This window comes from Platalea leucorodia (assembly GCF_965183815.1).
Source record: "Platalea leucorodia genome assembly, chromosome: 3".
Taxonomy (NCBI): domain Eukaryota; kingdom Metazoa; phylum Chordata; class Aves; order Pelecaniformes; family Threskiornithidae; genus Platalea; species Platalea leucorodia.
Window position 1 is genome coordinate 101,584,950 of NC_138825.1, and position 23,724 is coordinate 101,608,673.

A 23,724-nucleotide genomic window follows, 5' to 3' on the forward strand; every position below is an offset into this window, starting at 1 on the left:
ATTATCAACCTCCACGTAATTAAAGTCTGCCCCTCCCAATTAACCCTAGGCAAATTAGGATTAGTCTCTCCTGGCTGATACAGCAACATGCCATGACATCTAGGGATTTCATATCTTCACATCTCCCAACTGCAACAAATGTAGAAATAGGAATTGGGAGTGTTGCTCTAGCAAGCATATTTGAACTGCCAAGTTATACTGCCATCATCTACAATTATTAATGATTACTTAATTTTTTACAATGGTAACCCACCAATTAGCTTAAATCTGATGGAGAAATACTTTTGTCCCTATTAACCATCAGAGCACCCTCCCATTCCCCATGGACACAGACACCCCTGTACACGCTCTAGAATAGTTCTCATTTTAGTCATCCAAATCATCTTTCAGAGAACAGAACAGCTGGAGCAGAAGTGTCCTTTACTTCTACATATATGAAATTTTCATACAGTGACAGCCTTGATCCTAACTCGCAAGATCAGTCCTTTTATTTTGGAAATGTTTGCCTCTCAAGAGGATCTTTCATTAAACACACACACACACCTCTTACCCTACAAGTTCATCTTTTGGACATTAGACAAAATACACAATAATTATCAGCTTCAATAAAAACAGCTGCTGAAGTCACACTTGATCTTTTATGAATGATTATCAGTGTTTAACTATATCTACTTTAAAAATTATTAGGCCAAACCAACAATGACAACAAAGTCAACAGAGACCACTAAACTGTAACTGATTTCCAAGTTACACTGTTGACAACGACATCAATACAGCAAACAACAGCAAAGTGCATGAGGAACAGGAGAAAACAGGTTTTGACTTGGCTCTAAAGGAAAAGGAGGGAAAAGAAACCATCCCACATGTTATCACAGTTCTTAAGAAAGGGAATTTTGAGTGCTGTAAGCTTTAAATGCTAAGGCCCCTCACCCCATGACTGATGTCAGATGGGGGTGAGCCTGCATAAATCTAAATTTCTATTTATGGCAACAGTTCTATTATTGTACTTCTCCCAAACACTGTATTTGAATAGAAGAAGATGACTGCCAAAAAGCAATGATTCATCCTCAAAACTGTCAAAACTGCAATTTAAATAGATACAAAAGGTGAGGGTTAGCTCAGTCTACTAGTGGCTTCCTGATCATTGGGCCAGGACTGCAAGCAGAGGATGTGTCATCCTGTAAATTGAACAATGTGCCTATTAGGAAACAATTCTTTTGTCAAAATGTTTAAAAGAAAATGTCTGACAACATATGATATCATGTACAATCCCTTGCAGAGGAACTTATTAAAAGAAAACTCTTACACATACAAAACTAAACCCAGGCAACGTGAACCAAGGGAACTTCGATTTAAACTGCCTCCCTTTAGGTATGAATAAAAAGGTTTTCTTTTAAAAGCATCTTCAAAACAGTATCAGTAGAGCTCATCTTTACCTGAGGTATTTCAGCTAATTGGTTTCCATCCAACCAGAGGTCTTTAAGATTGAAAAGTGCACCAATTGTGTCTGGCTATAACATAAAAAGTAATAACGTTAAGTAGCATAGGAGCGTCAAGTAAAAATGAAATGGCCACCCCGTAATTACAGTCTGAGTAAACCAGTCCTTACTCCAAGCAGTATTTAGAGGTACCATGGTTAAATGCAGCAAGGGTGACTGTAAGCATCTGCAAACTCCATCATACAAATTAATTGTTAGAGCTTAACAAGCTACCATACTTCAACTGGCATGCACTAACAAATTGCATACACACTCAATTTACTGCAAATCCAACATTTAATTGAGTCAGCTTAAGGGAGATGACGTATCTTTTGGTAGATCTATCTGCCACAATGTCAGACACTGCAACCCTCAACAGTTTGCCTCAGCCTTTTCCCAAAGATTCCTACTCCCACCCTGGGAATAGCTGAGCTTTCATCTGTGCTCAGCCCGTCCAGCTCCCTACAGAAGCCCATGTGTTCACTGTAACTGCAAGTGCAGGCAAGAGTTTGTGCCCTTCCACTCCTTTTTCTTTCTGTAGAAAAGGCTGTGCAGTGCTCTCATTTTCTAGAAGTCAGCTGCAGTTTTTTGGGTAAAGTAATATTGTACTGAACAAGACTAACCAGATATGAGAAGCACCAACTCACTGACAAAATTCATCTGTATGTATAAAAACACTCTCCCTCCATACATTTGTCTTTCTTCAATTTTGGACATCCTACAACCTATTTAATCTAAATGATGCATAAAACAAGACCAACACGCACTTTCAGTGTCATGTTCTCTTACCAAGTGATATAGTTCATTGTTTCCTAAATCAAGTTCTTCTAGTCGCTGCAGCTGGGCAAGTGATCTGCGAGATAAGTCAAAACAAAACCACATCAGACTAAACCAACAGAAACCCCATGTATTTGAATGAGCTCATTTTACTGAAACTCATATTTCAAATTACAACGTATTGTAGACAGATAGTTATTTTACTGGGCATAGACTATTTGCAGGAATGTCTTACTGAAAAAATAATTTGGTTTGTCAGTATAACTGTATGAAAACAGCATGAAACTTAAAACTTAGTATAGGCAATCAAATCATTATTCTTTACTTTAACCATCACTCCCTCAGGGTGGACAATGCCACATAGTTTAGTACAGTTGGTTAGATTTATTTTTAGGGGGAATTTACAGTTACACAACTGGATAAAAATTCCCCATAGTGATCACATTAACAGTGTGACTCAAGACTCAATAAATCCATCATTTATCTTCTCAACGTGATCTATCCATTTCTGAACTACTTCAGGTTGGATTTGAGGATGCAAACAGAGGGGAGCCCAAAAGGATGTAAAAGAAGTTCTCTGAACATGAGCAGACGCAGAGGGCCATCCTTCTACTTCAAAAGCAGCCTGTTGTAGAGCTCTTGGTTACCTTCCCCAAAGCCGCAGTAGCACAAAAGCCAGCAAGACTCGTCAGCTACATTACTGACAGTCAGAATTTTCCAGGAGCAATAAAATTGTCAACATTTGTGACAGGTTCGTTCTGACACCGCATGGCAAAACCTAGCTAGCAATTCATATCTTCTGACCACTGACATTTAAAGTGCCTTGTGGCTCACAGCTATAAACAGCCACAACCGAGGTACTGGGTAGACTGACAGGAAAAAAGGACCCCAAAGCAACTGGGGAAGAGACTCTGATTAAAATAGGTTAAATCTATTACAGTATCTATTAGATTATCCAAACAAGCAGAACAGGAGTCACCAAAACTCTTGCAAGAAGCAGCCAAGTGGTGAAGGAAAGAAACTCCTTCACTAGAGAAAGAAGAGGCTTCTTCCAGGCAGCCAAAAAGGATCCCCAAAATATAAGACACCCAATTAATCTTACAAAAAACCACCAATTCCTCTGCCACAATACAGACAGCACAGACACATCTAGATATCTTTTTTTCCCCCCAAAATCATGGTGGGTGGAGTCAGACTTCAGATATCAGTAGGCCTAGTTTGCCACCAAGGCTTTGATCTCCAGGTTTTGGAAGCTTTTGGTTACTTAGCCCTGAACACGAACACTTATTTAAATGCTATGAAGGTCTAGAGTGGAAATCTCTGAGATCCTATTACCCTACTTTCACAGTTATGAAATTTCAGCGTGAAAACAACCCAAACCACCACTCCCACTTCCAATGCGCTCATTCAATGCGTGCAGAAAGAAATGTTTGGTGCTGCTGTATTTTACACAGAATATTTTTATAGAGCAAAACCAATTGACACAGACTGCAGGCTCCTGCTACTAACCACGTATAACTAGAAGTAACGGATGTAACTAGGTGTTGCTAAAACAAAGCTGTATCTTATACATGTTGTCAGTTGGCACTGAATATTTTTTTCTAGCTGTCATTCAGTTTCATATGTTAGCAGATTTTAAGAATAAGAACATTTTATGTTAGTATAATCAAACACATGAAATGTCACTTACTCGGGTAAATATGTCAGCAAATTTTCTCTAAGTTCCAGTGAAGCCAGGTTATAAAGGCTAAAAGGAGAAAGAAAAAAAAAAAAAAAAAAAAAAGAACAAACCACATTTTAATGCAATCTTACTTTTTATATTCCACACTTTCAGAAGAAAAATATGTGTTCATGTGTTTACACAGTTTAAAACAAAATTGCTGTGAACTGAAAGACAGCATACAAAGACTGGAAGTTTTTGCTTGTTTCTCTGTGATACTTCAACACATTAAAGCTAGAAAGTAAACAGACAAAACACAAATTTCCATTTGTTAAAAGGTCAGTAGTTGCAAGTTACTCAACAGAGTGTATTCATATGAATTCATATGAATTGCGTTTACTTACTCGCTTTCAGAATCTGGCGTGGGCTACCAAAGTTACAGAGCACCAGGTAAACCCATGGCTGTTCCAACGACAGCGTGCTCATTACTGTAAGTGACATTATGCTTCTAAGCGGCTCACTTACTCCATATCCCAGGCTTTTCCTAACATCACCATAGCAACATTCAGATTTTTCAGGGGTTTATTTATGACTAAATGGAACACAGAGAGTCATACATTATCCCAACACTATAATCTGCTCTAATCCTCCAGCATCCCAGGGAAAAATAAAAATCAAATACAGTTAACTGCAAATAAGTAGTTTCCTACAACAGAATATGTTCTGTCCTGGTGTGCAGAGAAGAGGGACGGTGTGCTAGGCCTTAAATAAAATCTATATTAAAAAAGGAATTCCACTAAATTTGAAACACATGTTAAATCTAAACCCAAAATGTTTTTGTTTGTACACCTTAGGAAAAAAAAACAAGCCCATATACTCAAACCACATAAAACTGTAATATTTATTTTCACTTTAAACGATACCAATATATTGAATTACAGGATCATTAGTTAGCCCCAGTAAAAAAGCAGCTGATAACCTGAATAAAACTAAAGAAACACCTTCATCTTGTGACTCCAATACTCCCTAAGCAGGGAAAACAACATAACTGATCTAATGAGTCATTAAAGGGGAAAGAAGATTTTTCATGGATTGATTTTGGATGGTGCCTGAAAAATACATCCTTATTTCAAGCACCTATTTCATACTGCATTCAGAAAACAATGAATAAAATCTCACAGGAGCTTTGATTATGGTCTCAGCAGTCCTCTCCAGCTTTTAAAATAAGCACATTTTACCCCATGGGTTCTGTATTCCTCCAGAAGAAATACAGTTAAAACATGCCACATAGGTGAAGATATTTTAGTAGAAGCCTATTACAAATTCAATTAGAAGACAAGTAAGAATAATTCAGCTACTGCCACTCAAAATCATTTGACAGAAACAAGGTAATAAGGAAGCCATCGTTCCAACAACACAAGAGAAAACTCTCACATAAAATTTTTAACACTATAAAACACAAGTCAAGATGCAACACGGTATCTGACATCTTCATGGAAAGCAAACCAGTGGAGGGGGAGAGGGAAGGGGCGATGGAGAACTGTTTCTCTCCGAGAGGAACGTGGGTCTGCTGTTACTCACATTGCCACCCACAGACTGCCATTACATTTTTGTTTACAGGTTTTCTAGAAACCTATTCCAATCTTTCTTTGTTTTTTGCACTTTCTCTTCAAACTCCTATTAGGTGAGGCCCATGATTCACTTTTATCAAGAGAATACAAAAAGGATGCGCACACTGCCAAGCTGCCTTGTAATCTTGTGTTTACAGATCACCCCACATCTACTTATCTCCCTCCCCATCACGCTGAAGTGTCAATGAGTAAAATGGTGCAATCTCTTAATTTCTCTTCTTACATCAGACACCACTTTGGCTGTGGTTAAACAGAAATCTTTCTCAGCAAAACCACGTTCAGCAGCAAGAGCTTGGGAACCACCATCTTAACCAGCCTCATCATATCATTAAACTGGGGCAGGCCAGTGAATCAGCTCAGGGAATTGATCCTGCTTAAAAATAACCCAGCAAAAAGAGTAACACAGATCCCTAATACAACATAGAATAAATCCCCTTAAACACCTGGGCCAGTACAACTGCCAAAAAGGTGCAAGGAAGGCATCTGTACTGCCGAAGCCAGCAGCGCTGTAAGGACTCACAGGGTAGCTGTGCCCTTGTGGGTGCCCACCAACAGCTGTCTTTGCATCCAACCGCGTACCATGCATTTCGGAGACTGGCTGTGGCCGATGGCAGTCACAGGCTAGGTTCTCTTCTTACGGGAGTCAGCTACCTGCGGGATTAGGTTTTCATCTCTAATGACACAGCTTTCTGGAGCAGAAATGCTTTATTCTTCAGCTATTCTCACCCACAGCATGCTTACAACTATAACTCTACCCTGGAACAAAACAAAGACACTGCCCTCCACCCCTTGAAACTATCCTTTCTACTTCTTACAAGGTCTTGAGTCCAAACCCAATGTAAGCAGGCCCCAATAGGCAAAATGAAGCTTCCCACCAAGTAATGTAAAATAGAGACGAAGTCTATGAAGTTTATACCAGCAAAGCTGCCCCATTAGACTGAAGTATTATGTTTAAGGTGGATCCATCCAAAAGAGAGGCTAGAAAGTGAGAGGAAATTTTTGATTCATTACTCTTAAATTTCAACTAGTTACAGAAGCGGCTCCCAGCAAACTTATGTGCTGCAATTTAAAATGGGAAAATGTGACAGTTATCATATAAAATAGCATCATATAAAAGGCACACTGATGTACTGAAGCACCAATCTCCGATACATTAGCAGAATGAGCAGAAATATAGCTCTTGCTTAAATTTACCAACAGGTTCTTAACACCTTGTATGTTCACAAACATTTTTCTGTTTTTAAGGTATGTTAAGAAACAGGATTTTTAGTCATTTGCAAGAAAAATCCTACATTTCTTGCTATTTTTCAAATATGTTTTCTGATTTAATAACACATTCTCTCCAGAAAGTGTACTTCTTCCTCTTCTCAACTACAAACAGAGATTTTTCACAATATACTAAAGGAAATCATTTCTTCTTTTCCCTCTGCCCTTAATTTTATCAGTGCACTGTTAGTCAAGAGTCTTTCTGAAGTCTCTGAAAGGAACTAAAGGAAGCCATACTTTAATGATTTCAGTGTCTTTCCCTAATCCTAATCTTCATCTAGGAGAGAAAACCAGTCATAGGAGGTTACCTGTTTCGATCCGTAAAACACAAAGGCAACAGCAATCTAGCCTACTCAGACAGGACACACAGTTCCATCGGCAGCTGTTCACCAGCTGCATTTAGAAACACAAACGCACCATAGAGCATCGCAGGCTGCTCTCCACCACAGACAAGCAGTCACCGCTCCCCACAAAAAACCCAACAGAAAACGTACAAGCAAAATGTCATCTATATTCTAAAGGAGAAAGAAAAAAAACAAGAAAAAGACCAAAAAACCCCTAAGTACTTTTCCAAGACTACTATTGTAAGAAGCTATTTCACAGAAGCTTGTAAAAAGCATTAATACTGTAATAATTCTCACCGCAAATGCTACCACACACACCTCGAACACTGAGCACGTGTGTGAAATTACGGAGCACAAGGCAACAGCCAAACCAGGCGGAGGATGCAGTATCCGAAATAATTACAAAGTTTTCCATCTCAGTGTTCCAGAAGACTTCAGGTGTAAGGGTGGAACCAAGTCAAATTGAAAGGTACGACATGGCTAAAAATGTCATTTTCAGTACAAACCAGATACACTTATTCAGTGCTGTATCTAAAGTAACTGTAGATATTGGTATTCATCATGTGAGCTAGAAGAATGAAAAGAAGAATGTGAAATCAGTAACTGAGAACAAAACTAATGGCAACAAAGCAGTTCATAAATGCTGGAAGTGTCTTTCTTGAGCGTTCCTGTCAGGATTTGAGAGAGAAACTCGCAATCCAACATGGTCTACAGACAGGGAACACCACAAATACTCCTTCATGTCAACCATAGTGGTCTCCTCCAAAATAAGGGTAAGACTAGAACCAGCTGCTAAGATTGGAACAAAAGCATGTTCTGCCAAAGCAAGTCACTGTTTCTTTGGATTAATTACAAAGAGATTATCAGTAGCAACATGCCCTACAAAACAACCATTTCAAAAGCAGATGACTCTCTGGACAAGAGCAATTTAAAACAACATCAACTGCAGTTAAAGAAAAAAAAAAAAAAAAAGAGACAGAGAGACATGTTCCCTGGTTACCTTGGATGAAATTACATTTTCAGTGTACCACATACATTAAATATATGAGTTATCCTAGTGCTTTAACTTTATCAGGGACAGCTGCATCATTCCCCTATTCAAGAGGGCAGAAAGTCAGCCTTAAGAGTGACAGTAGACAACACTATACATCCCATTTTTATCCCAATCCTATTTTTATCCCAGTCCCTGCAACAGGACTGGGAGCACCCAAGCTGTTGGAGTACACCAGCACTGTGCTTTCCTCAGAAGCCTTTAAGATATATGCTATTTTCTTGTGAAAATGAAGTTAAAAATACAAAGGTAGAAAGAGAAATGTGGAAAAAGCTACGAGAAAATAAAAGACAGATGATAAAAGGACTAATACAAAAGCTAAAGGTGTTTAGTCATTAAAACCTGGACAACAGCCTTCTCTTATTTGAGTAATAAAAGTCACACATTTTGACCTTATGCCAAGAGCACCACAAGCTGAGCATGCAAGACGAGAAGTCAGGCTTTGGGAAACAAGGAAGCAAAGTTGGAAGAGATGAAGATCTGAAGCACCTGCAGAAATGCATGGCCCCATCTGCACCCTTTCCAGCAAGTTTCAGCTGGTATGGGGAATGTAAAATCCCAAATGTAGTTTTTCCTCACGTTTGTAAGACTGTAAAAGAAGGGAAAGACAGGAGAATGGGCACGGTCCCCCTGTTTATACAGAACAAGGGAAGGTCCTACACAATAAGGACGGCTAAGGTGAGAACACAGAACATATTCTGAATTTGGTCTGGTATTACATTTTTTTATGCAGCAGTAGCGATGGTCACAGAACACAGTCCAAGGATGCAGCATACAGAAATGAGATAGAAAATCCACATTCTGGCTACTTCCACCAGTTCCAAAGGACTTCAGTTCACTGGGCCAGCATCTGAAGATTACTGTTACTTTGATAATGCCTGCTTCTGCATCTCTACACAGCACGTACACTTCGAAACGTTCATCGTGACACTAGACTGGCAAGGAAGGGAGTTTAATCTAGGCAACTCTTTCTTTTTTATGCAAAAAAGGAACATGCTAGTTTTTCTGGCTATCAAGGGTCTTCCAAGAGATGAGAAGGTAACTGTGGTACTCTGACAACAGCATACAAAATGCATGAAACTAGCCATATTTAAATATATTACAACCCATCCCCACTGCCCAAATAAAACTACCAGTAACATGTATGACCCTGCCCAGGACACACCAGTTAGGCGACCAGTCACTCATCTGACAGGATCCTGTTAAGCTACTCCCATCCCCCAGGGCTTCCAGCTGCAGACTGACAATTCATTGAGAACCTGACGTTTGGCAGATTTTCTTCCCCAAGGAAATGACAGGGTTAAGCAGGCACCAGGCAGCTCTCAAAATGCCACTTACTCAGACCCTAAGTATTTGAAGGTACAGCATATACCTTTGGGATAGGCTCCTGTTCCAAGTCACTCCCAAAAGAAGCCTCTCTCTCTCACCCTCTCTTCATTGACTGTATCATTGACTGCAGAAGGAGCCTGAAAAGACCAGTCTCCAAACTCCAACTCCTATGCCAACTGTATCCTGGGCTGCATCAAAAGAAGCGTGGCCAGCAGGTCGAGGGAGGTGATTCTGCCCCCTACTCTGCTCTCATGAGACCCCACCTGGAGTACTGCATCCAGCTCTGGGGTCCCCAGAAAAAGAAAGGCATGGACCTGCTAGAGCAGGTCCAAAGGAGGGCCATGAAAATGACCAGAGGGCTGGAACACCTCTCCTGTGAAGAAAAGCTGAGAGAGCTGGGTTTGTTCAGCCTGGAGAAGAGCAGGTTTTGGGAACACCTTATTGCAGCCTTTCAATATATAAAAGGGGCTTATAAGAAAGATGGAGAGAGACTTTTTACCAGGGCCTGCAGTGACAGAACAAGGGACAACAGTTTTAAACCTAAAGAGGGTAGATTTAGACTAGATATAAGGAAGAAATTTTTTACAGTGAGGGTGGTGAGGCACTGGAACAGGTTGCCCAGAGAAGTTGTGGATGCCCCATCCCTGGGAGTGTTCAAGGTCAGGTTGGATGGGGCTTTGAGCAACCGCATCTAATGAAAGATGTCTCTGCCCACAACAGAAGGGTTGGATTAGATGATCTTTAAAGGTCCCTTCCAACCCAAAACATTCTATGATTCTGTGAAATTAGGTGCTTAAACTTGGGTGGTTTCAAGAACTTCTGTAGCACGCACCCCTTTCCAGAGTTATCTACCACTTCAGTTCTTCCCTGAGTCTGCCTTATTTTACCCACAGTTACTATACCTGCCAGCACCACATCCTTCCTCAGTGTCTGAAAAACCAGCTCCATGTGGAATTTTGGTGTAATGACATTTCCAATGCAACAAAAGCAATATTAGCCTTATAGGGAAGGATTATGCTTCCCGAATTTCCTAAGGTTCTGTTAACATACAACCATGTAGTTCATGGTCTATAGGCCCTCATTTTTAAAAGGTTCAAAACTACATGCTTATTTTGCTTCCAACTACTGCTTAATGCTGGCATATAATTAGACAAAGTTATCATGAAAGAACCTTAAAATTCACATCCATTATACAGTAACCTACAAATAGTACAGCATTGCAGCTAGTTTCCTTTTCTCAAGAAAATTCTTTCTCCAAAAAGTCTAGCTTAAGCTTAAAGCTTCCCCCCTCCTTCCCCAAATGTCACCTTTAACCAGTCTCCTGCCTCTTTGTTTGGTTACCCTTTGCTTATGGAAACCTGTTTTACAGTATGAATGATAAAGAAGAGCACTAATGAATTTTTGTAAGATCAATCCCATAAAATTTAAAGAGAGAGACTATGCCCACACCATGCAACAGGGGAGAGAGATTTTTGCAAATTCTAAGCTACTGAATCCCAGAAATTCTTACGTGAGCCAGAAATTACAAGAAGTACTAATTTCCTAAATGAGTGTACCTATCCATTTCAAAACAAACTATCTTCACACACGTGAAGTCCTACGGTTCTACCTTGGAATACAAGGGATGCTGTAAAAACAACTGCAAAGCAAGGTAACTAGATTTAGTTTTGATGGAACTGTTATTATGTCTCACCAGTATTGTTAAAGACCACTCTTCCAGAAGTCATCTTTGAGAGCATTCCTCCTCCTCCTTTTTGGAGGCAAAGCACCTTGAAGTAACTTGTATCTAAGTTAAACGTTATTCTTTCCTTTCAAGTTTAGGTGTATAATGTGCAAGGGAAAGGCACACGAGGCTTTCCTTAGCAGTCCACGTCTGGAGTTTGACAAGCAGGACAACATACTAGTAAGAAGAATTCTAGTATAAAAATCTGAAAGTAAGCATTATGTTCCTAATACTTGCCATCTTCTACAGAGCTGGGAGAAGTGGACACAAATTATGGGGGAAAAAATACTCCTTCCTTGGACAGGCACAAAAGAAAGTAAAGTTGATAATTTTGCCATCCTAGACTTAAACAGCAAAGAGACTGAAAGCCAGAGGATGAGCATTTGCTTAGTCAGTTACTTGAATTGTCAATACCATTAATTGGCTGGTAAAAAGCTACAGATCTTCCACAAGTGAAAACAGAAGGATAAAAAACATTAGTATCTTATCAGCCACTAACTGGAGGAAAGACTAAACAGACAGCCAGTAGTACAAGTCACATCCAAGTTTTAAAAACAGAGGAAAGTTCTACAGTTTATGGCCAAGGAATTCCCTAAATATGTAACAGAGGTAGTCTAAGCTGCTAATTACGTCTAGTTTTCTACATAAGCTTGGTTTTCAAGTTGCTGAGATCTGTTCTACTTTCTCTCTCCCTCACACACAGCAACAAGCATGGTCCAAAAAATGGACAGGAACACTGAACTCCCTATGACCTTCAAAAGGCATCATTAAGAAGAAGAGAGATTTGTAATTATGCTCAGCCTGTTCACTTTTGAATGCTTTAACTGAACATTCTCCAATTTACTTATCAAGATTACTGAAACAGGTCGGGGAGGCTAAGCCAATTCACTATTACAAGATTTCATTTTTAAATACCTTCCATTCCACTCATGCAATGTCAATCTTCAATGACTTAAATAAAAAAATTGAATCACTTTATTTCAAAAAAATATTGCTAAATATATGTTGAATATTTCTTCCTTGTGTAACATACAAGATGCAACATCTCTTATTTAAAGGCCAGATGGCACTGCATTCACTATTACATTGTTAAACAGTGTTCCTGAAATAAACTTTCAAGTTCCTTAACATTCAGTTTTGCCATTTAGCAAACAGCTGTGATTAACACTGAATGCTCTACCTACTCAAACTCTGTAAATATTACTTGTCATGCTAAATTCAGATAAGCCAGAGTGGGACCTTTTAATACTATTTGTATCAGCCTAGCCAGACCACCTACAAACAGTCCTCCCCCTATGTATTTGCAAGATAAGCCTCCCGATCACTTTTGTTGTATCATGTAAGATTGTATTTTAATCAGACATTATTATGCTAAACCTTAAAACAGAATTACATTGTCTTGTTCCACACAATTTTGAGGGCATTTTGCATTCTGTGTGATGCTACCGGATGTGTAATCTATACTTGAGGCATCCTATCATACACTAAGAAAAACAGTCGTGGGCTGGCCCAGGAATCCATTATCAGAATAAGCATGCCATTCAGATCTGCTTCTGGATCATCTGCATTGAGCGCATCATCCATTCCTTGAAAGATCTTTTATTCTACAGCTACTCCTATTCAGATCAACATTAAAAATTCTGAGTTCAGAAGTTGCCAAAAACTTCAAAACCTCTAGAATTAAACACGCATGTATATAGAAAATCACCACGCTCAGTGACTTTGTTTCTCTAACGTGAAATCTCTGGATATTTGTGGTTCCACGACTCTCAAAAAGCGTGCCTATAACAAATCTTTCCACAAAACTATGCTCCTAAGTGCAGTAACATTTGCTCTATTCTTTTCATTATGTTCACTGTCATAATGAAATGCCCGTTTCAGCATTCTACCTGCTAGCTGCAGATGTTAAGAGGAAAATTTCTCTGCTTACCTGGTAATTCCCTTTCAGTAGTAAGGTCCACATATCCATTCAGCCTGCTTGCAGCTTGGGGGTAAACCAGATTCATCAGTCATCGGCATCAGAAGAATATCCTTCCCATCTAAAGAAATTCACCCCTCCCCACATCAAAAGTTTCTAAAGCTAAAATAAAGCTATTCTACTTTCTTGCATCACAGACTGTGCAGTTCTCTGAAACAAAGCAGGGGAGGGAGGCTGTGAATGATGGGGATACTACAAATCATGATTATTACTATGATCTTTTGTTGAATCCTCAGGATTTGAAGATCATGTCCAAGTAGGAGACCATCTATACATTTTACAGCGGAGGGAATAAAAAAAAAAAAAAAAAAAAAAAGATTGCGTATGGCAGAGGAAAGCTTTTTTATTTGCACAGACAAGACTGCTGAAAAAAATGGTGAAAGCTAAAAACTGGATATGAATTAGATGTTTGGTGTGCTGACGGATAGCAGGCCTTAAATTATAATATAAAGCACAGTAGTGAAGCACTGCACTTCAGCCATTAAAGACGCTTGTTGATTTTGTTGTCCTCACAGAGTCTGACACATAACTGTCTTTTTCAAATACTCACTGCATGCTGAAAGGACTGAGTTTTTTTTGTTAGGGCCGATTCCTTGTGAAGCACCCATCTGAGAGTCCAGTGCTAGATTAAACATCAGAGGCACACATAAAAGGCTTTCCAAAGAAGGTACCTGGACTTCATTCAAGCCTAAGAACCACAAATAAATAAACAAACATCCAAAGCTGACACAATCTCTTTTCTCTTTCTAGACATTAAGCCATGAGAGCACTCTATGGATCTCTAAGTTCCCAAATCTTTGCTGGTAAAAAGCCAACATCACAGTGGGCTGGTGGTGGTGGTGGGGAACTAAACCTGAAGCCAAAGCTACAGAATGGACACAAATGGACAGAGAAGGTGCTGGGGACAGACAGACATTAGATTATTCATATTACTGTAAGGTATGCCCTAGGAAGCCTTACAGACAAACACCCTGATTTACGCAAATACCCTTACATATAAACACTCTATTTTTTTAATTTCAGAAAAAAAGTCATGCCCTGTGTTTTGGGTGTTACACAAATAAGGAAATATTGAAGAAAAATCCTGGAAGCAAGGGGAAATTCCTAAATGCTACCCACACTGGGAAGAACAGGTTAAGCTTGCTCGATGGGCAGCTCTACAGACACACATGGTCCTGCAGAATAGGCAAGGAAATTAGATCTGCTCTCATTAGACCGAGAAACACTGTAAAGACACTCCCACTCACAGCTTAATTGTGTAACTTGTTTCTCCAAATGGTTCAACTAGCCAACAGGACGACTCCTGCTCCAAGCTGCACCCACCTAATTATTAGCTAAAATATCTCACATGCATTAGCATTCACTGTTTTACTCCAGATAGCAACCACACCACGAGTCAAGAGAACACAAATCACAGAGAAACACAAAAAATAGCACTGCTAATATTAAGGCATCTAGTCTGTTATCAAGTCCTAAAGCAGCGTGTCACGCATCTTTCTAGTATGCCCTAAAACAATACATGAGCTTAAAAGAGGAATGCTTCATCTAACAAGGGAAAACTTTCAGCACATATACCAGCACTGGATATGCAGATTGAAGTGGTCACACAGAAGAAGAAAAGTTGACATACGCTGAGCATAGCTACGCACAAGCAAGAGGAAAGATAAATGGTTCAAGGGAGGCCTTGCCTATGTTCTTCAAACATCCAGTTGGGACCCTTAAAAATACTCCTTTTGGCATCACAAAGGAAAAGAAAAATATAAGAGGTCTATGCAGAAGAATTTTTAATGGCACAGGAAAAATATTAACAGCAACTCTACATATCAATGGCTTGAACAAGTTCAGACACTGGCCTGGGACAGTGAAGCTGAAGTTTGGCATTCATCTTCTACATCACACCATGTGAAAAACGGACTGGGTATCTGAATTCGTGAGGAAGACACACTTCCACTAATGGTTCACCGCAAGGCAATTCAAGTCTATTATCTGCCATTAGGAAGAACTTCCTAACTAACCTTCAAAGTATTGCTGTTTGGAAAATATTTGCCATTACTTTTGTTGCTTTCCCCATTTAAGACAGTAGGGCAAATTTGCAGTGCCACAAGATTTTAAGCAGGTAGTTTAAAAAAAAGAAAGAGACCCTAAGCACATACTGATCACTGTACTACATGAAGATGAATTAGGGATTTCACTGGCTGTATTAGGCAGGTTCCCAGACAAGAGTATAAGACCATAAGAATTTAGGATGCATTTCCTTAAGTTTCCACATACTCTAGTGGCCAGAAGACAGAAGACACAAAACAAGCACAACACAAGTTTTTCCCAAAACAAGCCCAACTGTAGCAGAATAAGTCACCAATATATATTTGTTTGCTCACTATTTGACAGATCTAGGTCCAGCCTATTCCATCAAATAACACCATGGATTATTATTCAAAGCACACAGAAACTCCAGTAAGGCATTTGCAAACATATCCGAACACCTCCAGGAGCCTTACTTGGTCTCTTCAGCCAGAAAGACACAATTAGCATTACTTTTTTTCTCATTCCTAGCATTTTCTGGGTCTCAGCAAGTGCAGAGGGAAAAGAATAGAGAAGGGAACAAAGAGCACAAGTAGACAACCTTTGGAGAAGACACAGAGCACTTCACTGCTTTTACCAAACACAAGGCAGTTGGCTGCACCATGAAATTCACTTGCAGTAAATGATGAAAATTTTGTGAACTAAAAAAGGAAAGCTGCACTTGTTGGTAGCCAGACTGAAAAAAATTAATCTATTACTTATAGATCTAATGCTAAAAATTTGATAAAAATCACTCTCAGAGGTAAGTGACCCATAGGAACTTCAGGTTGCAGTTCTAACTGGCTACAAACAAGACCTCCCAATAATTGCCAGCTGGAACCAGACAGGATCCCTTTCTCTCTGTCGCCAAGACATTCCCCAACAGGCTTCAGGAACAGTTACATTTTGGGTGGGCATCCTGTGAGTTTCCCTCATGTTTACATTAATATTCTTCTGAGTTGGAAAGCATGCATCTTTAGCCCATATTCCCACCTATCATGAATACCTGATGAGCCAAAGACAACAGGCCGACGCATTTGTCTCTGCTTCTTTAAGCATAAATCTGATAGCAGAAATTTCTACTAAGGAGATTAAAGTGTTTTTGTAGAAATACAATATTCGTATTCTAGATAGCTAACCTGGGAGCACTTCCCAGATCAAAGCAAGCCTGTCAGACTTGAACAAACGTCTAGCCCTCCAGGAGAAGTCTCCAAGACCACCAGGACAAGCATATGGCTCTTCCCAAAGCAAGTGAGGACCCCTGGTTTTGAGTTTCAATATCAGGAATCAGATACAGACTTTGAGGGAGGACGGGTTACAACTGCTCTGTTCTGCAACAGCTCACGTAGGGCTGAAATAGTATCACAGCATTTCCCTGGACTGCTCAGGATCAATAAACAGGCATTTTTTTAACCCTTATTCTTGCACAGCTCCACATATTGACATCTCTACAAATGTCTGGTATCCTCATTTTAACCGAAGTTGTTTCTAGTCATTTGCTCTAAAACAGAGGCTATCACCACTCACACTACCAAATGACAGGCAGGACAAGCAAGAAGCCAGAGCTACCGCAGCCAGTGACCTCTCAGGGAAGCCAGCAACCTTCCTCTAGCTGCTGTCTGCAAAGCAGCAGTCCACCTCATGCTTTGGGAATCGTTTCAGCTTGTCATGTTTCACCTATTCATTTTCAGAATCAGGCAGGATCCCAAATTTTTGGCCTTGGTTTTCGGTAACCACAAAGTCTGAACAAGCCTGTTCTCTAGTTGCCAGTCCTGCAAAAAATCGCATGAAAAGTTTTGCGAACTTTTACAGAAAAGGAAGAATATCACAAAGGCCCCGGCCCATGCAATTTTTAGGTAAGACTTTGCCATAGTCACCGGGCGTACATTAGCTGTACTTGTCAGTACTTGTGGAAGGTTTCAAAAGACATTTTCTATTTCTGTTGCTGCTGGAGTGGTGCCAGCTGACAGCTTTCGTACCCATGGGAAGTGGCTAAAGCAATGCCGGTCTGAACTTGACTGCCTCGCAGAAGCTTTGAATAATAAGATCCCTTCTGGAGGACTCCTCTGTTTAGAAACAGTTGGGTTTTACTGTTAGGGACTATGCTGACTCCCCAAAGAATCCATGTTAGAAATATCCCACTTTATGAAAGGATGTCTAAGATTAATAGGCCTCTACTGATACTAATGACTCAACATCTGAGTTACTGTAGCTTTCTGAAGAAAGATGGAAGTGGTTCAGTACACAGCAACTAACAACAACAATGTGGGCAAGGTAACCATAAAGGCAGGTGCAGATTGAAAAAAAGGGGAGGGAGAAAAAAAAGACAGAGAACAATCAGGTGCTGCAAGAAACTTCAAATTCTGTAAAATGGTATGTTTCCCAGTAAAAGTAAAAAACCGTAATTCTTCTGAGTTAAAGCACAGATATTAAGTTCTGTGAAGACTATTCCTGAAGCTGGAGTAGCAAGTTAGACTCTTCAGCCTGGAAAAAAAAAAGGTATACGATAGAAAACTACAAAGGCATCGACGGCAGATCAAGTGCACAGGGATCAGCTGCTCACTGCCTCTTCTAATACTAGGGGTCATAGGCGAGGTAGGTAGAGCGAGGCTCAAAAAAAAAAAAAAAAAACAACCCAACAACAATTCAATGCAATGGGTAACAGACCTGTGCAGCTATTTGCCCAGGAGAATACTAAAGATGTCTACATAAGCTCAAGGAGATACTGGACAAGTATGTGGAAGAGAGATTCATTATGGGCTACCAATTAGACAAACTAAAATGCAAAGCTCAGGAAATCCTCTGAACCAGAAACTGTCAGGGGATGGAAAGAGGAGTAATCAAACTTTTCTTGGTAATCCTCACTAGGCATCTACTCACTGCAACTGTAGAAGGAAGCTGGGCTAGATGAGCCTTTGATCTGAACCAGCATTCAAGTGAGGAGACATGGAATTACATCTTCTTCAAATTGGAAGAGAGATGCTTCTCTCCACTAAGAGGAGAGAGATTTCCCTTCTGCAAGTGTGGATGTTCATTTCAGTCAAAATGAGACAGATAAACAACGTTCACTTTACTTCCCACGTGTCTCCACTTTGGAAGTCTGTCCTTGCAACCCTGCTCTACTTGCCAGAGTTAACAAACACATCTTAAAGCTTATCAAATTTCATCTTAAGAGCTCTTCCATGAGTTTTCATCTCCACAGCTCCCACTGGAGTTTTTTCAGAACCAGACTGCTCCTTAGTTAGGAACCTTCTAATTTCCATCCTGCTCACAGCCAGCTTTTACCCATCTGCTCTTGTGCCAACAATTGTCTGGTTTTGAGCTAAGCTGCAAGCCATCTCACATGTCCACAATAATGGATCAATGGTCTACTACAATGAAGGAAAGCAAAAGGTCAGATCTGCATCGCAAAACACTTATTTAATTTTGCACCTACAATTCCAAGTTACTCCAAATCCCGGAGAACAGAGTTGAAACATACACACACATGCTTCTGATTCTGCATTCACCTGCTAATGTCAAGTAAAAAGGCAAAAGGGTTTTTGTTAAACAGATCCCTCAGACTGGAAAGAATATAAAAAATAAGCACAGACCTGTAAAATAACTTTATAGGTATATTACATACAATTATGCGAGTCATTTATACAATAGGCATAACAATAAAGAGAAAATAAATTAAGATAGTAATAAAGTGTAAAAAAAAAAACAACAACTTACTTCCCAATGTTTTCAGGTAGTGCCTGCAGAGAGATGTCATTTACTGAAAGACACGTTAGATTCTGCAATTCAGGAAAGCTTTCGGGCAACCTATGGAAATATTAATTCAAATCAAGGACTTCCAGCAGAAGTATTCACATTCATGTAATACATACTGGAAAAGATAACATGTAGTGGAAAACAAGAGTCTGTTTAGCAAATACACACAGAGGGAGGCATGCCCAGACTCCAGCATGACTCTCAGAAAATTCGAAGGACCATAATAAGAAAAAAATCCCATTACTTGCAGACTTTAAGGTTTCTTCGGTGTCAAAGAACAGGTAATATCCCTGTCTCCTAGCCCCTCTCTTCCCTGCCCCCAATTTGCAACTTTAAAAGGGCTTGAGAATATTTTAAGCATTTTAACAAATTGGGAAAAAAAAAAAAAAAAATCAAACATATCAAAAAAAACTTTACTATTATTTTCCTGTATCACCTAGATGGTAAAATAATTAAAGAAATTACGTTTATTCAGGCTTCAGTTACATGCTTACAGCATGGCCATTTCATATTAGCTACTAGGCTGCTCTTCAGTTGCTGCTTTTTGAAGAAACAGTCTGTTCACTGTGAAGACAACGTTCCACTGTTACAGCATTTCACATTTACTGGTTCACAACACAACAGCATGTAATCCCTCCCTTCTTACACTAGAAAATGCAGCCATATGCAAAACATCTGCAAAGCCTTTAGGTCCATCATCCAGTCAGTCTTCTGCAAGGCTCGGCTTCCCCTCCCCTCACACGGACGGAGTCCTGTACGACCCACTGCTCGCTGGCAGCCGGGTTGCACCAAGCAGCTCGGTTTGCAGTCGCACAGGAGACAGGATGGTGTAAAAGGGGCAATGAGGTAGAGGAGGAGAAGCCCCTGGCCCAGCCATCCAACCTCTGCTCAACCTCCAGAGCATGCAACCTAAGCTCAAGCTGTAGCATGTGGTTTCGTTCCTGCTCTCCCCATCACCCAGCTCAAGGCACATGGTATGACTCGCAGGCAACTAGCCAAAAGGAGACGCACACCTACAGGCAAGTGCAACTGTCCATGATGGGGAAAGGGAAAAAGACAAATTACAAGAGGGGGCCAGGGAGGGCTTTTCATGTGCTCAACTCCACACTGCACTGTTTGTCATTTTCTGGAACTTATTAACAGAACATGCTCAATATCTCCAAACTGTGAGCTCCGCTGTAACTATTCATTATTGTTTAGGCTCTAACAGGTTTAAGACTGGAGTTAAATGGTCTGATTATCTTTTGGTCAGCCCTGAAGTGGACAGGTAGTTAGACTCGATGATCATTGTAGGTCCCTTCCAACTGGAACCATGCTATCCTATCTATTGCATATAGTGGTCTTCCAGTCTAATCTACAATAAATGTGCCTGCTTTTTATTAATAAAACCTGAAATAATCTGAAAACAGCAGGAAAAGTGGTCTGCCAGCCACTTTTAATGCTGCAGGTTCATCAATGATTAAGTTTGACAATGAGGCAACATACTATATTAGTGGTAGGACATTGATTGGGAAGATCTCTGACTGACTTTTAAGCTTAGAGGAAATAAGGACAAGAATCAATGGCTAAAAAAAGTTCCAGGATATTGCCCAGAAAAGGAAATCACTACTAGACTTTCCCACTCTGCCTGGGCAAATTAGTACCAAAACCTACATGCTGTTATATAGGTAAAACTGAAATTCTGGATCTCATCACAGAAAATATCTGGCAACCACATGCAAACAGCTTCTGGTATCTGTGTTTTCTAACTTAGTAAACTGCTTGGAGTGATGTTTTCCAGGACATGCACACGCTTTGGAGCCACTTTATCAAGAATTTTTAAAATTCCCTTAGACTGTCAACAAAGAGTTATGAGATCTATTTCAACCCCATTAAAAAGCTTTTCAACTCTTTTGTTAATTCCACTCAGCTGTAGCTGTGCATTACAACTACTGTTTAAGGAAACACATTACTTAGGCCCCAGGCCGTATTCAGCACACAAAATGGAGAATAATAATTAGCGCACTACTACAGACAATTTTGATTTCAATACCATGAGATGCAGCTCTGAGCTTTACGTACTGCACACTGAGATGTCTGGGAAAAAGCTGTTCAGTGACCCTCACCACTTGCGTATCTAAACATCAGTTCAGCCTCAGTTTGCTTTACTGGATTTTTGTGGTATTATTATCCTCACTATATAAATGGGCTACAGAGGCACAGGGATTAAGATCACAAGTGTCCCTTTAATGCTCAGAGATGTGACTTTCCAGAGAACTTAGGAGGCACTATGGGCGATATTCAAAGTGCACTTCTGAAGAATCTCAGCTGCACATGTGGGAGAAGCCATCTTGCAAACCCACTGGAGCGGCTTAAGATATTACAGACACTCTCCTGTTTGTTAGCACTCCTGCAGCCCAGCCAGCCAGCTAATCCTGCAAGTATTCCTAGCCCATCTCAGCGCAAAGCAACGCCGGTTGGCGAGCGTCCACTGTGAATACTCTGGCTTATGTGACTTGCTCAGTATCACAAAGGAGTTCTGTGGCACAGGCTGGTTTAGGAAACAGTTCTCCAAATAGTATTCAAAGGCCTTAATTAGCAGATTGCCTCTTCCTTGCTATGTCCAGCCACATTTCACTAGATAAATTCCAAATTCTTCAGCAAATGGAACGGGGAAATGTAAAGAAAACTCCTGTACTGAAAGTGTGTGTAATCCCCAAGCCCCAGCCCATCAGAACGCAGACCGACAGCAGCCGTAGCAGCCACCGACATACGCAGTGCATTTTTGCCACATGTTACTGCATGTCACTGTGTCCCAATTGACGGGAGGGTGATGAAACACTAGTCCAAGCTTTAATCATTAGTAAAAGCCATTATCTGCAGCAGCTGATCTAAAGTCTATTCCAAATCGTCAGGCACCTGGGTTTGTGCCAATGCATTCGTGCTAACCATTGCCTTATCTCTCCCAAGTATGAGCATGGTTTTCCTTTTCATTTAAGAAGAGAAATTAAAATTATTTAAAAGATAATCAGATTTACATGTTTCCTGGCTGGCTAACAAATTTCATCCCCTCCCAGGAAAGATGCACATCACTTTTTAAATCTGAACTTTTGCTGCAGTCCCTGCCAGGGACAGACACTGTTGGCAAGATTTCATAGAGATCCTAGAACACAATTTTTAAGGGCTTATTTAAAATTGTAATTGTTACAGCAAGATTGTAATTCTGGTGTGGCAAGTACTAAGAAGAAGGTGGAGGTTACCTAGTCAGTGGATTCCCACTGAAATCTGCTACCTGTAGTGCTCTGCAGAATGAGATGCTTTCTGGTATTTCAGGAATATCTGCAGAAGAAAAAAAAAAGGAAAAAAAAATGTCAACAACTGTACTGCATCTACACTGAAATTATTGCCTCATTACATTCAGTAACTCACTACTGCAAGGAGTTATCTTGGTATCTTTCAAGACATTTCAACATGCAAGACTGCTTCACATCCAAGTACACGGCTATCGCAGCAGAGCCATTTTGTGTTTTTTCACATCCCATTTCCCGCTCCTGCTCCACCCTCATCTTCCTGATCCTAGATTACTCACCTGTCCTTGGACTAATCTTTATCAGCCTCTGCCCATCAAAAAACCCAGACTCTATGTGCTAGGACTGTCCTAAAGAACCAATTAAAATCTGAACCTTTTGTAATTTGATCAATACACGCCCACAATCTGTGCTGGCACAAAGTACCTGGGGAGGGAAAACAAGGGAAGGAAGGAGAATGTGTGAGTCTCTCCACCTGTAACATAAACTCATGGGAGCAGAACCAGCCTCCCTCACACTAAAGCCAGGCAATTTGAAAATATTATTCAAATTGACGGGTCCCAGATAAGTGCTAGTACACTGTTTCGGATTACTTTCTGGCAATCAGAAATATTTGTATGTGAAAATAGACTTTTTTTTTCCAAGTATCTTCAACATAACATGTTTACCTACTGAAGTTAGGAATGCTATCTTAAAAATAAAATTGTCTTCTGGGCCTCTTACATCAAGCTGTATTTCTGCAAATAGGCTGTGAGTCCTCTGCGTAAGTGCTTGTTTACTGTCATTGAGATCCAGCAAAAATGAAACAGACATGTGATTTACTTGTTTAACAACTTAGATTTTTATGATTCATTCTGAAAAGAATTCAAAAAGAAAAAAAAGGCAAATCTTAAAGTAAAAATCAGACTTCTGTTTCCAAGTTTTTTCCTACTTCCATTTTTTCTAGAGAGCATTACATCTACTCCATCTCCTCTTTCTGCTGTTCTCATCACAAAGAATATTTCGTGAAATACCTTCATAGATTTTCCTCATGCAAGTGGTACCACTGACCTCAGCAGCCATAAATCATCTAAATATGTGGAAAAATATTTGGAAATTAGGTCTCTTCCTATCCAGCTGAGTAACTCAGAATTGACTACCTATGTATTTCATTCAGCCCTTCTCCCCAAAAGCGGTGCAATGGATGGGAGGAGAGTACCTGCTCATCAGGTTCATCTCTTGCCAGGTAATCTGAGCAAATGCACCTGTTTTGAATGATTCCCAGCTCAGAACTGAACCCAGAGCCAGCAAGACCATCTTCCAAACCCACAGGTCACCAGTTGTGAACAATCAACGAAAGGGCGGTAGAGGAGCATCTCCTGGGAACCTCCTGCTGTTTCCCAC

The 23,724-nt window shown here is 40.1% G+C and overlaps 1 protein-coding gene across 1 annotated transcript in view; it reads right to left on the reverse strand.

Annotated features, from left to right (window-relative positions):
• LRRC1 (leucine rich repeat containing 1) overlaps positions 1 to 23,724 on the reverse strand; it is a gene marked incomplete at both ends in the record, with an annotated part of 73,697 nt that overhangs the window by 20,153 nt on the left and 29,820 nt on the right. Inside the window, 5 exons of the mRNA XM_082305984.1 lie at positions 1,437 to 1,511; positions 2,268 to 2,331; positions 3,946 to 4,002; positions 19,016 to 19,105; positions 22,294 to 22,372. Of these exons, the coding sequence (XP_082162110.1) occupies positions 1,437 to 1,511; positions 2,268 to 2,331; positions 3,946 to 4,002; positions 19,016 to 19,105; positions 22,294 to 22,372 (365 nt within the window). The remainder of the gene's footprint in view (positions 1 to 1,436; positions 1,512 to 2,267; positions 2,332 to 3,945; positions 4,003 to 19,015; positions 19,106 to 22,293; positions 22,373 to 23,724) is intronic.